This window comes from Muntiacus reevesi, chromosome 3, assembly GCF_963930625.1.
Source record: "Muntiacus reevesi chromosome 3, mMunRee1.1, whole genome shotgun sequence".
Classification (NCBI taxonomy): domain Eukaryota; kingdom Metazoa; phylum Chordata; class Mammalia; order Artiodactyla; family Cervidae; genus Muntiacus; species Muntiacus reevesi.
The window spans coordinates 104,552,661-104,567,814 of NC_089251.1; the positions used below are offsets into that span (position 1 = coordinate 104,552,661).

The 15,154-nt window shown below is 47.2% G+C and overlaps 1 protein-coding gene across 2 annotated transcripts in view; it reads right to left on the reverse strand.

Annotated features, from left to right (window-relative positions):
* Positions 1-15,154, reverse strand: part of UBR4 (ubiquitin protein ligase E3 component n-recognin 4) — a 132,213-nt gene that overhangs the window by 49,093 nt on the left and 67,966 nt on the right. For both annotated transcript variants that reach the window (XM_065929934.1, XM_065929933.1), the window contains 8 exons: positions 14,623-14,760; positions 13,743-13,917; positions 6,522-6,618; positions 5,758-5,865; positions 4,929-5,045; positions 3,780-3,989; positions 1,924-2,073; positions 527-754 (listed from right to left, as the gene is read on the reverse strand). In XM_065929934.1, the coding sequence (XP_065786006.1) occupies positions 527-754; positions 1,924-2,073; positions 3,780-3,989; positions 4,929-5,045; positions 5,758-5,865; positions 6,522-6,618; positions 13,743-13,917; positions 14,623-14,760 (1,223 nt within the window). The remainder of the gene's footprint in view (positions 1-526; positions 755-1,923; positions 2,074-3,779; positions 3,990-4,928; positions 5,046-5,757; positions 5,866-6,521; positions 6,619-13,742; positions 13,918-14,622; positions 14,761-15,154) is intronic.

Genomic DNA, 15,154 nt, shown 5'->3' on the forward strand with positions numbered 1-15,154 from the left:
CAATGCCCCCACACAAACGCCCTTCATTTTCAGGGGTCCTTCAACCCCTGAAATAATGCAGCAGCAAAGGTAGGCTAGGACCAGAGACACTACAATCCAGTTTGTTTTCTTCTTACTGAGAGCACTATAGTAAGAGCACTGAACTAGGAGTCTTTAACACTGAAGATGTTCTTTCTAGATTTTCCTATGCCATCATTCAACTTATACCCCAAAGTCAAACAACTAATTTTAGGTGGTAATACATCATTTCTGAAGTATTCTGGGACAAAAAGGAGAGATGCACAAACCACAGGTTGATCCTGCCCACAACGTGAGCAAACGACACAGGTAAGAAGCCCACGTCAACCCTCCTCGTGACAGAGGACCCGCCGCCCAGTGAGGGCGGGGCAGTGCAGAGCCTGAGGCCAGCTACGTGTCAGTCGGGGTGGGAAGCCCCGTGTGCACGGCTCTGTCCTATGGCCACCTGGCTAAGACTCATCACACGCCCCCTCCCTATCCCCCCACCCCCGGCACGGTGTGGCCGTACCAGGCTGATGAGCGTGTCATACTGCAGGGCGGAGCCGGAGCTGGCCGTGACCACGCTCGCCCGGAGGAAGATGCCCTGCTCCTCCAGCAGCTTCTTGATCCCTCGCACGTGGGAGTCCAGAGTGTGCAGATCACGCAGCTGGCGGTACTTCTCCTTTGACCCGCAGATGAAGAGCAGAAGTTTGCGGACTTGCCGGCGCACAAACGGAGTCTGCTGGATCATCAGGTACTTGAGGGGAGAAACGACAGAGTCAGGGACTCGGGGACTGTATCCATACCGGCCACAGCACCCTGGACTCCAAAAAACAAAAAAAACCCACAAACCAAGCTACTTCCTCACAGCTGAGCTAGCTTCTGTATTCCTTACAAGAACCAGGAGAAAGAAAAACATTAAAAAGGGAAAAATAGCAATACTCCTGCTATTCCTCGTGGGAGTACTGAGGAATCTACAAGGAAGCTGGTCTCCACTCCAGTCCGCCCAGAGTGAAACTATAAGGAAAAAACATTCAGAATCTCTCTTTCAGGTTAAACAGGTGGGGAAGAAGTTGGGTGGTTGTACGTCTACAATTTGAACTGGTCATGTGGGGTTTGCTAACATCCTGCTCCTTGAGTTAAGCTCAGTCACGCTCTGTGGGCCATGCAGCCGCGCTCCCCAGGCCCCAAGCCCAGCCTGCTCCGCGGTGTCCGGTCCAGAGCCAGGCCGATGGCGCTGCCCCTCTGCAGCGGCTCCCTCTGGGCCCTGCCGGCGGAGCACTGGGCCAGTACACCAGGAGGCAGGAGGCGAGGAGGCACGTGCACCTTCCCGTCTCCCCGCTGCCCCAGCAGCAGCCCCGCAGCCCCCAGCGTCTCGGCAGTCAAGGACAAACCAAGCCCATGGCGTCCTGTTGCTTGGCTTCTCTCAGAACTTCCAGAGTCAGCCACCTCACATCCTTCAGAGCTCCTGGGGCCCCACAGCAGCCTCCCGTCAGATCCACCGGGCTGGCCCCTTCACCGGCAGGGCTGCCGGCGGCTGCTGCTCAGTTACTGCCGCTGTGTTGCCTCTGTGTCCCCTCGTTATCTTCTCGGCCCTTCGATGGCTGTTTAACCAACTCTGCATTTAAAATCTCTCAGTCCACTTAACTAGTATACTTTCTGTTTTCCAGACAGAGTCCAAGCTATTAAACACGGCCACCGTCACCATGTGTGGGGGACGTTAGAGAAACAGAATCAGACGCTCAAGAGGACACCCGCTCTGACACGCGGCTTCCACGGTGTCACCATACAGTATACTCGGGAGGAGCAAGACCTCAGTGGTGGGAGGGCTCTGCTGGGGGAAGTACCACGCCAGAGCTGGGGCGCAAGGGGGCCACAGAGGCAGTCACGGTCCATGTCCTCTCCTCGACTGGGACCCTCGCTTACCTCTGAGAGGAAGTAAAACCATGAATGATCAAAGACAGGCGGTGGGATTCGCGAGTTGGTGTCGGCGATCTTTTTGATTTGGTACGGGAGTCTCAGCACCATCTCCGTCAGAAGTTGAGTATAGGCCTCAAACACATCAGCAGCATGGCCCTGGAGAACACGCGTGAGAGCCGTGGCTGAGACTTCCCGTGACCACGGCGAGGAACAAGGCTGGTCTCCTGCTCAGCAGGAACACGTCATGTGGGGATGGTAAACGGCATCCCCCACAGCTGCAGCGGACACGGACTGACCGTTTAGCTCGCAAACCCAGGAAGGCCCTAGGCTCTGGGGGCAATCTCATCACACGCCGAGCGTGTGGTAGCGACAGATCTCACCACTCTCCAAAGTTCTGGCATTCCACTCTGGTTTCTGACACTGGATTGATTTTACTCTGCTTACACAAAAATCAGAGCTAGAACAGGAAACACTGAAGAAAGCGTAAGGGAAAAGGACGTCTGACGTTCTCTGGGAGATGTTCTCCATTCCCGAGAACCAAAGCTCCCCCTGACGACAGAAGCGTTTCTGTAAGAGGCAGTGTCAAGGGTCACCGAGAGACTCTGGCCGGGGGAAGCAGCTGCCCTACCAACCGTGCTCCCCGGGGCTGCCAGAGTCGGCGCGCCGTGCAGGCAGCCCTCAGCTGCCAGATCTAGATCGAGCACTGCCAGCGTGGGGAGGAACAGAACAGGGTCATGACGTGAGCCTGGAGGGGAAGGCCCCACATGTGTGGTCAGGGTGCTCGGGGACCTAGGGAAAGGCTCAGCCTGGAGAGCGGCCAAGTGTGTGCTGTGGAAGAACCCAGTGTGTGAGCTGCGTCTTAAAAAGTGAAAAGTGAATGTCGCTCAGTCGTGTCCAACTCTGCAACCCCATGGACCATACAGTCCATGGCATTCTGCAGGCCAAATACTGGAGTGGGTAGCCCTTCCCTTCTCCAGGGGATCATCCCAATCCGGGGATCAAACTCAGCTCTCCCACACTGCAGGCAGTTTCTTTACCAGCTGAGCCACCAGGGAAGCCCAAGAATACTGGAGTGGGTGGCCTATCCCGTGTCCAGAGGGTCTTCCTGACTCAGGAATCGAACCAAGGTCTCCTGCATGGCAGGCAGATTCCTTACCACCTGAGCCGCCAGGGACTCCCTTGGCATTGATGGGGGACATAAGGGACGCACAAGGAGAGGGAAGAACTTCAGAAGGGATGGCACAGACCCTGGGGAGGCGCAGGATCAGCGGCGCTGCGTGCAGGGTTGTTGTATCCACCAAGAACTTTCTGGCCAAAGAGCTATGGAAAACCACCAAAGGGCCATACAAAACGAGAAGGACACGCTCTGTCCTGTTTCACTTCCATACTCTTTAAAGCAGTTCTAAGCATGCAGTGAGCAGCACACCCAGCCCAGGCCATCCTGCTCTGCTACGTGGATTTAAATGGGACAGAAATGGGGATGATGATTAACATCTACTGAGCACTGGGATGAGCTGGGCGCTGTGCTTTCCGAACGTCCGAGGCTCCCAACAGCTCTATGAAGCAGATGCTCTGTGTGTGCTCATCCTCCACAGATGTACAAACTGAGGCTTACTACAAGTTAGACAGGGCTTCTCCAAGCTTCACGGCGCTTGAGTGGGAACGCCAACTCCCAGGGATGTGTCCCCAGATTCATCCGACCGGAAAAAGCCCATCTTCTAAACCAGGGTGCTGAAGGGCCCCTGGTGATAGCAGAGGCAGTGAGGGACATCCATGGTGCCTTTGGCGCTGCTCCAGGGGAGTGAGGACCCGGAGCCTGGGGGCAGGAAAGGAGAGGCTCACTGCCCGGGGAAGGCCCTTACCTTCACATACTGGCGGAGGAAGAACGGGCTCATGTCAGGCGGGGACGACGTGGTATGTGGTTTCAGCAACTGGCTGGTAGTCACGGGCTCCTCGTCGCTCTGCTGGCTCTTCCAGTGCTCCAGCAGGGACTTGAGCACGTGCAGGCAGTAGTCCACAGCCCCGGAGCTCAGCAGGGCGGCAGCCGTGGCGCTCGAGATGAGGGAAGACGACTGCGGAAAAGCAGAGAGAAGCTAAGAACGGCTGGCAGAGCAGAGTGCAGTCCAGCTGAGCCTGAGAGCAGGAAACATGCTCACGAGAGTCTGAGAACTGGCTGTCATGAAAGTGAGTCCATCTCTTAATTTGAAAGTTTCCCAATGAGCTCAAACGTTTCCCCAACTCTTCTGCACAACAGCATGGTGAGAGAAAATAAAGACACACCAGTTCCCAAATCTAATCTCCCAACACATATGTGCCAGAGGCCAAGGAGGCAAGAATTAGATAACCCTTCCACCTGGAGGGGAGAGGTTTTCTCTTTCTCCTTGGGCATCTAGAAAAGAAGCCTATTTAAGAAGAAAGAAAACTTTTCACTAAAGGCATTTCTCTGCAACCCCACCCTCCCAGTAGGGGCTCTTCCCACAGAACCACCTTCCAAAGGAGATGGGGTGAGTGATCACACAAATAAAAAGGCAGGGGAAAAGCTACTGTAAATAAAACCATTAGGAGAGCCTTGCAAATCCCAGCAGCCCCCACAGCTCATAAGCTCATTAAGATTGGAAGCAGTTCAGCCTCCATTTCTACCTTCTCTGCTTTGTGTTAATCTCCTTTCCAGTACGCACGCACTGCTTTCTCTCTGCTTTATTACCATACCTTATAGCAACATACAGCAGGGGAATCCTCTTAGCCACTCTGCGGCTTGCAGAACAGTCTCCTGCTTTTCAATAATGGAACTTCCAAACCCTTTAACCCCCTCCATTGGAGGGATTGTTGGAAAAGATCAGAGTTTGGAAGGGATTCTGAAAAAGGTGGAAGCTTTGCTCCTGAAGAGGTGACAGCTTAGACTCTTACTCCTCCCGAGCGCCAAAAGCCTTACACAGTGAGAGAGGTCTGCCGCCCCTGACCGCCGCCCTGGCACCAAACACAATCCCCTTTCCCCCCCCGCAGCCACATACCTCGCAGATGGAAGACTTGGACCCGGACTTGGTCCTGGACATGAAGACGCTCAGGAGCCGCATCAGCACCAGGTGCACCTCGTTCAGGGCGCTGCGCTCGCTCTTCCTGGAGACGTCCTACAAGCGGGGAGCCAGGGGACACTGGCTTTAACCTGGAGGCATCCTCTCAACGAGACTGCTCACTCCTACCAACGCTAAGTGGTTCTCACACGGAATCACAGGCCAAACAAGCTCCACCGCACCTGTGGCCTACATCTGGACACCCGAGAGCCTGACACACCTAGGAGCTACTGCTGCTGCTGAGTCGCTGCGTCGTGTCCGACCCTGTGCGACCCCACAGACAGCAGCCCACCAGGCCCCCCGTCCCTGGGACTCTCCAGGCAGGAACACTGGAGTGGGCTGCCATTTCCTTCTCCAACACATGAAAGGGAAAAGTGAAAGTGAAGTCGCTCAGTCGTGTCTGACTCTTAGCGACCCCGTGGACTGCAGCCTACCAGGCTCCTCCATCCATGGGATTTCCAAGGTAAAGAGTACTGGAGTGGGGCGCCATTGCCTGAGGCCAAGATACAAACAACCCATTTATCATTTTCACCTCATGGAGCTACAACAGGGCCACAAGGGCAGTGACCTGGTCTTGGTCCTCACTTACAGCCAGACCCACACAAGCATGCCTGGGCCAAAGCACACACGGAAAACATTTCTAATGGCTCTGCAGAGCTGGGGGGCTCAGGGGAGAGTCACCCCCTGCAACTCCGTGAAGTTTCACTACGCGAGGGAGGAAAAAAACTGATTTTAATGCCTGCTTCTCACACAATGACTCAAATGTCACCTTCTTGTCCATGCCCAGTTCAGCAATCAGCTGGGAGAGCAGGTTGTCCAGGGCCCCCTTGTCTTTCTCATCCTCCCCATCCAGATCTGTAGTGAGCATCAGAATGACCTGCAAGTCAACAGAGAGGCAAAACGTGAAAGCCAATTCCCTGAAAAACAGCAACTCTAAACACCAAGTGTTTCACACGAAACCCCAATCCTCCTGCCTGCCCTGTCAACTGGAACTACAGCCCATGGAAAGATTCGAAAACCTAAGGTAACCGAAGGTGAGGGGTCCAGAGTTAGAGAAATCAAATGATGGTATACGCTACCCTTGGCAATGCAGAAAACGTTCTGCAAGAAGTCTGCACAACTAACTGACTAACCAACATTATATCCAGTCCAACTGGCTTAAGATACAGCACTGTGCTGTGCTAAAGAACGATCCTGCCTAAGAGGAAGGCAGCTAGCAGACCTCACTCTGTTACTAACATGATAAAGATGTTAGAGATACTATATAGATACTAAGAGTCTCTAGAGCAGACTTTTGTTCCTGGCTCTCTCTGTCAGTAACTGGCTGGATGGTTGTAGACATTGTTTTAAATTCTCTGATCCTTGGTCTTCTCATTCATAAAATGAAGGCTGTAACCCGCAATTCAAAATTGTGTTACATTATTCTATGACCTAATACCAAGCAAACTCTCACAGAGGCTCGGCGGGGGAAGTGTGAGCATGCTCAAGGATGTCCAGCCATGATCTGACAGACCCGGGTGGACTGCGGGATACCTGCATGTACGGGATGGCCCGGACGCCTCCAACACTTCGTAACTGGGGCAGAGTTTGCAGCAGTCTCTCCAACAGCATCAGACGGACCATGTGCAGCCTTAAAGACCAGGGAGGATAAGCAAAACATGAGCTAGTACACAAACACCAACCAGCTGAATACAGTTCTTTCTTCCTGCCAGCAAGGTAAACAAGGAACCTACTTCTCAGGAACAATCCTAGCACTTAAGACATGCCCTTGGAACACTGTTAATAGCAACTCAGAAGGAAAATCTCACTTTGCTACAGTGGAGCCAAACTGTTTCAAGATATGATGGTACTGAAAACATACTTACAGAAAAGCTAAAAAATATTGCTCAAGCAATCAGGTCCTTGTTGTTCTCACTACTCCAACCTGCAACAGTAGGCTTTATGGCTTTTTTCAATGCGTTGCCCTACTCTGCCTCCAGGCATTATTTTCTGGAATCTTCCCATCTACACATTTCATGTCATTCAGCTGCATAGCGACCCAGCCCTTTCCTCTTGCTTCCCACGTCATTAGCAAGGCTAGTCACTGCTCTGCCTTCTCACAGCGTAGCCATCCTTTTCCCTAGTGTAAAATTCAGTCTCAACATCAATACAAGAACCGTGAGCCCTTCCACACACACAGCTGGCCACTACCTCGCCTTCTTCATCTGCCGATACACACCTGGGCTTCTGCAGTAAATGTGTGCGTCTGCCTCTCCAGTGAATATGCCAATTCAAGAGGACCAATACGGGGCTTCCCTGCTGGTCCAGTTGCTAAGAACTCACCTTGTAACGTGGGCCACAGCAGCGTGGTCCCTGGTCTGGGAAGACCCCATATGCTGTGTGGCAACCAAGCCCGAGTGCTGGAACCACTGAGCCCACGGGCCCTAAGGCCCACGCTCGGCAACAAGAGAAGCCACCCCACAGTGAGAGGCCAGCACGCCACAACCGGAGCGCAGCCCTACTGGCCACAACTAGAGAGGGTTCGCGCACAGCAACGAAGACCCAGCACAGCCGAAAACAGACCGATTCTTAAAAAGGAATGCTACCCTTTAAAAAGAAGAGGACCACTGTGAAAATTAATTAGGGTGTTATGAACAAACTGCGTGGCAGTCTCACCTAACACAATCTTACACAGATCAACAGCGCATTTGCTGAATCAATTAATGGATTTACTCTCATAATTAATAAACCATTTTGCTTCATTTTACTTTATAGACTATGCTAAGGAGCCACATGCCTACATTTTTTTTAAAAGTGTGATTATCATGTATTACGTATCCTAACAGGTATCCTGAATATTTTCCAAATAATAAAAACCTGTATAAAAATAGAGTCTTGAATAATAAATGCCAATCATCCTAAAAAAAACTTGAAAGAATGAGCTAAATGACCGTCAGAATACAGTAATACACAAAAGCCCATGCATACATCTTCAAATAATTAGACCAGCCCTATGGGGACTACAAATGAATAAAAACTGCTGAGGAACCAATGATGTACCAGTGACAAAAGATGAGATGACAGCAACAGCTCAATATTTCTAGGATAAAACATACAAGTTTTGAGACAGGTTAAAATCCTCAGGTTTGGAAAACCTGCACATAAATATTCACACACACGAAAAAGTCAACATAATGAGCAGAGTCTTGACCTGGACCAAGATCATGTCAGACTACTGACTTTTCAAACTCTTAAGATAGAGTTTCTTCAAGAAAAAAAATTACACACAGTACCAAAACTGACAATTTCCTCCTTGCAACTTCAAGTAAAAGCAATTATTTTTAAAAGTCATTTAACAATTCTTTAATTAACTTATTTCTGAAAAATAAAGTTAACTTAAGACAACTTTAGCAAATTCCATTAGCAATATGGGGAGGTTACCTAAACTGACCTGCTAGCTAGAAATAACTGAAAACAGTAAGAATGCATAACATCATTTTAGAAGTGATGAGTCTCAAGAAATTTCAAATGATCACAATTACACAGTATATTCCCCAGACACAGTAAATTAAACTATACATCAATAAGAAAAAAATATTTAGAAAATCCTCAAAAGTTTGGAAATTCAGCAAAATATTTCTAAATACCCCATGGATCAAAACTTTAATCAAATCAAAACTTTAAATTTAGAGACCATTTTGAACTGAATAGCAATGAAAATACAACATATCAAAACATGTGGGCTCCTGTCAAAATAATATTTAAAGGGAATTTTAGAAAGAAATATATAACTTCAAATAAATATTGAAAAAGAAAGGTTTAAAATGGATGATTTAACCTTCCATCTTAAAAAGCTTAAAAAAAAAATGGAAAATTAACCCACCACCAAAAAAAGATAATAAAACAAAAAAGCTAGTAAACAAAAAACAAACAAAAAAAAGGAAACAATAAAGAGTAGAAATGAAACAGAACACAGGTGCACAACAGAGAACAACCTAAGCCAAAAACCGGTGCTTTGTGAAGCTGAAAAACTGGTTCTTTATAAAGTTGGTAATTTCTAGCAAGACTGACTTTTGGGGGGAAAAAATCTGTTACCAATGCTAGAAATGAGAAAAAGGGGTATCATCACAATTCCTAAAGACATTAAAAGGATGATAAGATATATTATGAACAACGTCATGACAATAAAATGAACAAATTTCTTGAAATGCACAACATACAAAAATCGACACATGAAGGAACAAAAATAATTCTGTATCATTTAAAGAGTGACTCTATAGTTAAGTGTTCTCTTAAAGTAAGTCTAGATCCAGATGACTCCACAGATAAATTTTTCTAAGAATTTATGGAGGGAATAAAATCTATCTTACACAACCTTTCGTAGAGAACAGAGAAGGGGAAACACATCCTCACTTACTTTACGAGGCCAGAATAATACGAATATCGATACCTGACAAAAATGTTTCAAAGAAGAAAAACTACAGGCCTAAATAAAATATTAGCAAATAAAATCCAGTGATACAAAGGATAAGGTATCATGAGCAGGTGTCCCCAAAAGGTTGGCTTAATAATGGAAAATATCAATTACTGTAATTTACAACCTTAAAAAGAATAAAGGAGAAAAGACATATAATCAACCAAGTGCAACAAAGGCAACTGGAAAGCTTCAAAAACCAATTCAAGATAAAACTGTTCTTCAGTCGACTAAACTGTATCTGACTCTCTGCGACCCCAAGTACTGCAACACGCCAGGCTTCAGTCCTTCACTATCTCCAAGGTAAAATATCTCCCACAAACTAGGAACAAAATTTGATAGGGAATATCCTGGAAAACCCTCCAGTTAACATCATACTTAACAGTAAAATAGTAAACCTTTTCTCCTGTGTCTGGGAATGAGATAAGGTTTTCCACATCACCACTTCTGTCCAACCCAAAACAATAAAGCAAGAAAAGGCAATTAAGGTGTAAAGATTGGAGAGAAAAAAGTTAAATGCCATTATTTACAGAAGACAGGATTATGGATTATTCATGCAGAATTTATGATAAGAATTAATCTACTAACCAAACTCATAATTAGGATTAGTCTAATTACCAAAATCTATAATTAGAATTTAAGTGAATTTAGAAAGACCACTGAATACAAAATTAAAATAAAAGCAATGAAGACCTCACCAGCAATGAAGAAATTATTAGGTCAGGGGATGAGTGAAGACAAAAATCCAGAAGGGTAAGCAGAGCCCTGACACTGATTTTAGGGCATCTGAAAAGCTGAGGCCATGATGCTCTGCAAGCATCTGGGCACCAGGTTGCTAGGACCTTACAAGGCATCTGGAATAGGGAAAGGACCCCCAGAGTCTGCCCCAGTGGGGAGGGCCTTCTATGAGAACCTCAGGAAAAATCCACAGAAGAAAAAACCTGAGTATAAAGTAACAGAAATATACCGCTTCTCCCAGGAGCCTGTGAGAAAAATTAGCTCTCTCAAATCTTGACACTGAGAGAAAAGTAGAAAAAAAAAAAAAAAAGCATTAGCTGCTGAAATATAGTCCCATTTATATATTTTTTCCTTTTGGTTAATACTTTTTGTGTCCTATTTAAGAAATCTCTGCCAACCCTAAGTTATGAAGACGTTTTGTCTGCTAAAACTAGTAAGTTTTCTGTGGTTACCTAGATGGATAAGATTTGGGGAGAGGGTTCAAGCGGGAGGAGACACACACGTGTAACTGACTCGTTTCATTGCACAGCAGAAACCAACAGAACATTGTAAAGCAACTATAGCACAATAAAAATAAAGATAAATGAAAAATAAAACCAGCGGAGCATTATCTTGTGCAGTTAAGTCCATAGTGCAACGGATTTTTGTTTATGATCAGGTCATAAAACAAAAAAAAGACTCATTTTATTACAGATTAATTTCCAACCAACCCACTGCCACTGGCTGAAAAAGAGCATCCTTTCCCCCCACTGTGCAGAAGTCACCTGTGTCATAAACCAGGTGCCCGGGTACGTGCGAATCTGTTTCTGAACTCTAGTCTGTTGCACTCATCTATTTTGTCTATCCTTGAACCAAAATCCCACTGTCTTACTGAATACAGCTTTATAATAGGCTACGGTTGTGCAGTCCTCGTAATTCTGGGGGTTTTCTTCGGTGCTGTCTTGGCTGACCTTAGTCTTTTACTCTTCCAAATGAATTTTAGTACCAGCTTGTCGATTCTTACACATACAATAAAGCCAGCTGAGATTTTTTACTGGGATTATACTGAACCTGTATCAATTTAGAGACAACTGTAATCTTTAAACAATGAATCAAATCTTTCGATCCATAAATATAGTATATCCGCTCATTTATTTTCCCTCAACTAGTTTTCATAGTCTTCAATGTAGAAGTCTTATATATTTTCTACAAGAAGATACAGCTCTTGTTAACTTTAGTTTCGGGTTAAGTATGCATATTGAAATGATTAGTACAACTATTACAAGATTGGAAACTGAGTGAACAACTTCCAAACTTGCAAAGGTGGGGAGGTGGGGCTGGAGAGCAAATTAACCCAAAGGGGCTACAAAGAAGACAAAAAGAAGTTCAGAAACAAGCATAACAAGGAAGCAGCACAAAATAAAGGCAAATAGATCAGTGATTAACATTAGTTAGAAGTGAACCTAACTGTTCAAAAGTTAAGCAACCATAAAAAGCAACGATAGAGTAGATTTAAAATATTTCAAAGAAATAAACTTCAAAGAACCAAAAATCAAAAAGATTACATTACCTGAACACACGTAGTTAATCTAGAAATCACATTAAGAGGAAAACAAAAGATTAAGTAGAAAATGCCTTTTAGGTGAAGCAGTTAAAGAACAAAACCCAGAAAGACAAACAATCCAGTCAAAAAGTCCACAAAGGACCTACAGACGCGTCTCCAAGGAAGAACACAGATGCTAATAGACACATGAAAAGATGCTCAACATCACTCATCAATAGAGAAATGCAATCAAAACTACAATGAGATATCACCCCACACCAGTCAGAATGGCCATCACCAAAAAAAATCTACAAACAATGAATACTGGAGAGGATGTGGAGAAAAGGGAGTGCTCCTGCACTGCTGGTGGGAATGAAAACTGATACAGCCACTGTGGAAGACAGTACGGAGACTCCTCAAAGAAGCAGGCATACCACCACCACACAACACGGCAATCCCACCACGAGGCAGATGCGCCGAGCAAAGCACACGCGTGTGCCAGTGTTCACTGCAGCATCGTCTGCACCAGTCAGGACCTGAGGTCAGCGACCCAGAGGCCCCCGGCAGCTGGACGGGTAAAGCCACTGTGGCACTAGACACAATGGAGCATCACTGAGCCGTGAAAGTGAACGCAGCTGAGTCAGCGTTAAAGACGTGGATGGGCCTAGAGCGTCTTACACAGAGTGAACTCAGTCAGAAACAGAGAAACACATGTCATATATTAACACGCAAACATGGAATCTAGACAGACAGTACTGATGAACCCATGTGCGGGGCAGCAGTGGAGACGCAGACAGAGAGAGCAGGCGTGTGGACGCAGTGGGGTGGGCGAGGGGGACGAGTGGAGAGTAACACGGACACACACAGCCGCGTGTGCAACAGCCAGCCAGTGGGGACTCACACCGGGGCTCCCCAACAGCCTCGAGGCTGGGACGGGGGTTAGCCTCAGGTAACGGCCAGAGGGCGCCGTCCCCAAAGGGTGCTGCAGGAGCTAGGCGGGAGCGCAGGGTACAGGGAGGAGAAGAGACACTCGCTGACACCCTCTCAAAGCGCCTCCAACACCTGACCGCTTCAGTTATCTCTTTCCCCGAAAGAAACCATTCAGTTCAAAATACTGATTCCTGCACTAATGTGGTAACTGTGGGCCACAACAAAATTTAACAAGCATTAGATCACAAGTGTGTGCGTGCTCAGCTGTATCCAACTCTTTGCAAATCATGGACTGCAGCCAGCCAGGCTCCCCGCCCATGTAGTTTTCGAGGCAAGAACCCTGGAGCAGGTGGCCATTTCCTACTCCAGGAGATCTTCCTCACCCAGAGGTCAAATCACGTCTCCTGCGTCTCTTGCACTGGCAGGCAGGTTCTTTATCACTAGTGCCACCTGGGGATGTTCTTGGGGTTTTTTTCTTCCTTCTCTTCTTTTTCTCTAATCTCCTCTTGGTTAAGGATACTCACTCCACCAATGCAGTACCAAATACCACCAAAAAAAAATTTTTTTTCCACCAAAATTTTTAAAGGGGCTGGATTAGGAATTTTATGGATTACTTTCAAATTGCCAAATGCCTCACCAGGGGTATTTCTAGATGTAAACTGACATTAGCTGTTTTAATTCTCTATTACCTAACACACTGAACAAGGAGTTACTGCTAGTACTACTTAACACCTGTCGCCGTTGAGCCTAGAACAGTGCCATTTATAAGGAGAATGCTACAAGATGAGTCTATGGTATGGTTAATAAAGAAAGATTTGAGTAAGGAGGACACATGGTTTTATGACCATCACTTTAAGGGATACAGGCAGGCCTTATGAGAAAAACCACTTTGTATTTTCTCTGCAACTGACTTGATACAATTGCAGTTAGGACCAGGAGACAGACCTACAACTTTCTTACCATTTTCAAACTGCTTCTGAGTCTACAACCTTCACATTTCAAAAGAAATACACTACTGGCACCTCTCCACCTCTGGCAACTGACCCACCATCCTAACCCTCAAACATGTGCCCCCAGGAAAGTTCGTGCGTGCCGGCGGCCTGGCCCTGACCTGTTGCTAGCGTGGACGTCTGCTTCCCCTTCCCCGTCCCCTTCTCCCTCGGAGCCGTCTCCTTCCTGGTGACCGGTGGCGGTGCTGATGGCGCCAGTGCTTGAACTGACGCTTCCTGGTCCAGCCGGATGCCCCTCTGCCGTGGCATCACCATAAGCACTGCTCCGGCCAGACACTAGAGGAAGATGGTTTAAAAAGTGCAAATCAACTTGCAGAGCCTGGTGAAATCCAATGCATTTCAAAGCTATCCGACTGGGAGCTCTAGAAAAATTTTTCCTTTCGTGTGAAGTTCAGTGAGGATTGAATTCACGATTTCGGCCCCATGGCACATGATGACTAAATTGACTTTCTGGGTATCCAAAGAACGTAAGCCCATCTGCAAGACTAATCTTAATCTCAGCTGCTGACATATTTCCATATCATATTTCAGAGGAAGCGAAAACTGATTTGGGACTATAGAAAATTATCAGCTACTCTGTATCTCTTTCACAAAAAAATGTTCATAACCAGTTTTCAAACAAAGACTGATTTTTTAAGATCAAGCCAAAATGGCTCTGTCATGCTTCCTCATTTTAGAGCCCCGCCCCCACCAGCTAGCACAGATGGCCTGCTCTATTAATACACCAGGCTGTGAACAGCAGGACTGCCGCCAATCTCTTCCCCCAACGAGAGAAGCAAAGACCAAGCATGACTGATTTCAAAGTCAAACCATAGTTGTCTTAAATGAATCATGATTTGGAATTATGTACATCATTTCTTTCTTCCACTAACAGATTATTAAACTTCCCTCTGCTGAAACCAACCGCAGGACCCACACAGGCATTCCTACTCTGTCCCCACCCTCTCTTCCCAAGGAGGTCAGGGCCTCCAGTCACATTACCACTGTGCTCGCCAGCCACCGAGTCCACGGCACTGCCCCCGCTCTCCGAGCCCACACTGCCCCCGTGGTCGGCAGGGGAGGTCCGCAGGGTGGAGCCATCCGTCGCGGCCGTGCTGCCCTCGTCATCCGAGGCTGGAGCTGAGAGAGTAACGAGAGCTGTTACAGGGAAAAACCCCTTCTCGGGGCGAAGGCAGCAGACCACACAGCGCGGTGGACACAATACGGTTTAGACACCCTGTCGTCCAAGGAGAAAGGGAAAGATCTGCTTTGCTGGTTAATCACTAACAGGAACAGACACTCCACGTGGTGCGCTGCACACAGTACTTAGACAGAAGTGAAAACCCAGCTCACTGGGCATTTCCTTCGCTGTTATGCCACAGTGCGAGTAAAACAGTGCAGGGATTCAAGAATCTGTGACACGGACAGTTTTCTACCTAAAATGCTTCATGGTCCCCATAGTCTAGGTGTTACTGACACCTGCTGAGATCAGTACCATTCAAAAGCATAGATTCTGAATTTTCAGATTTGTTTT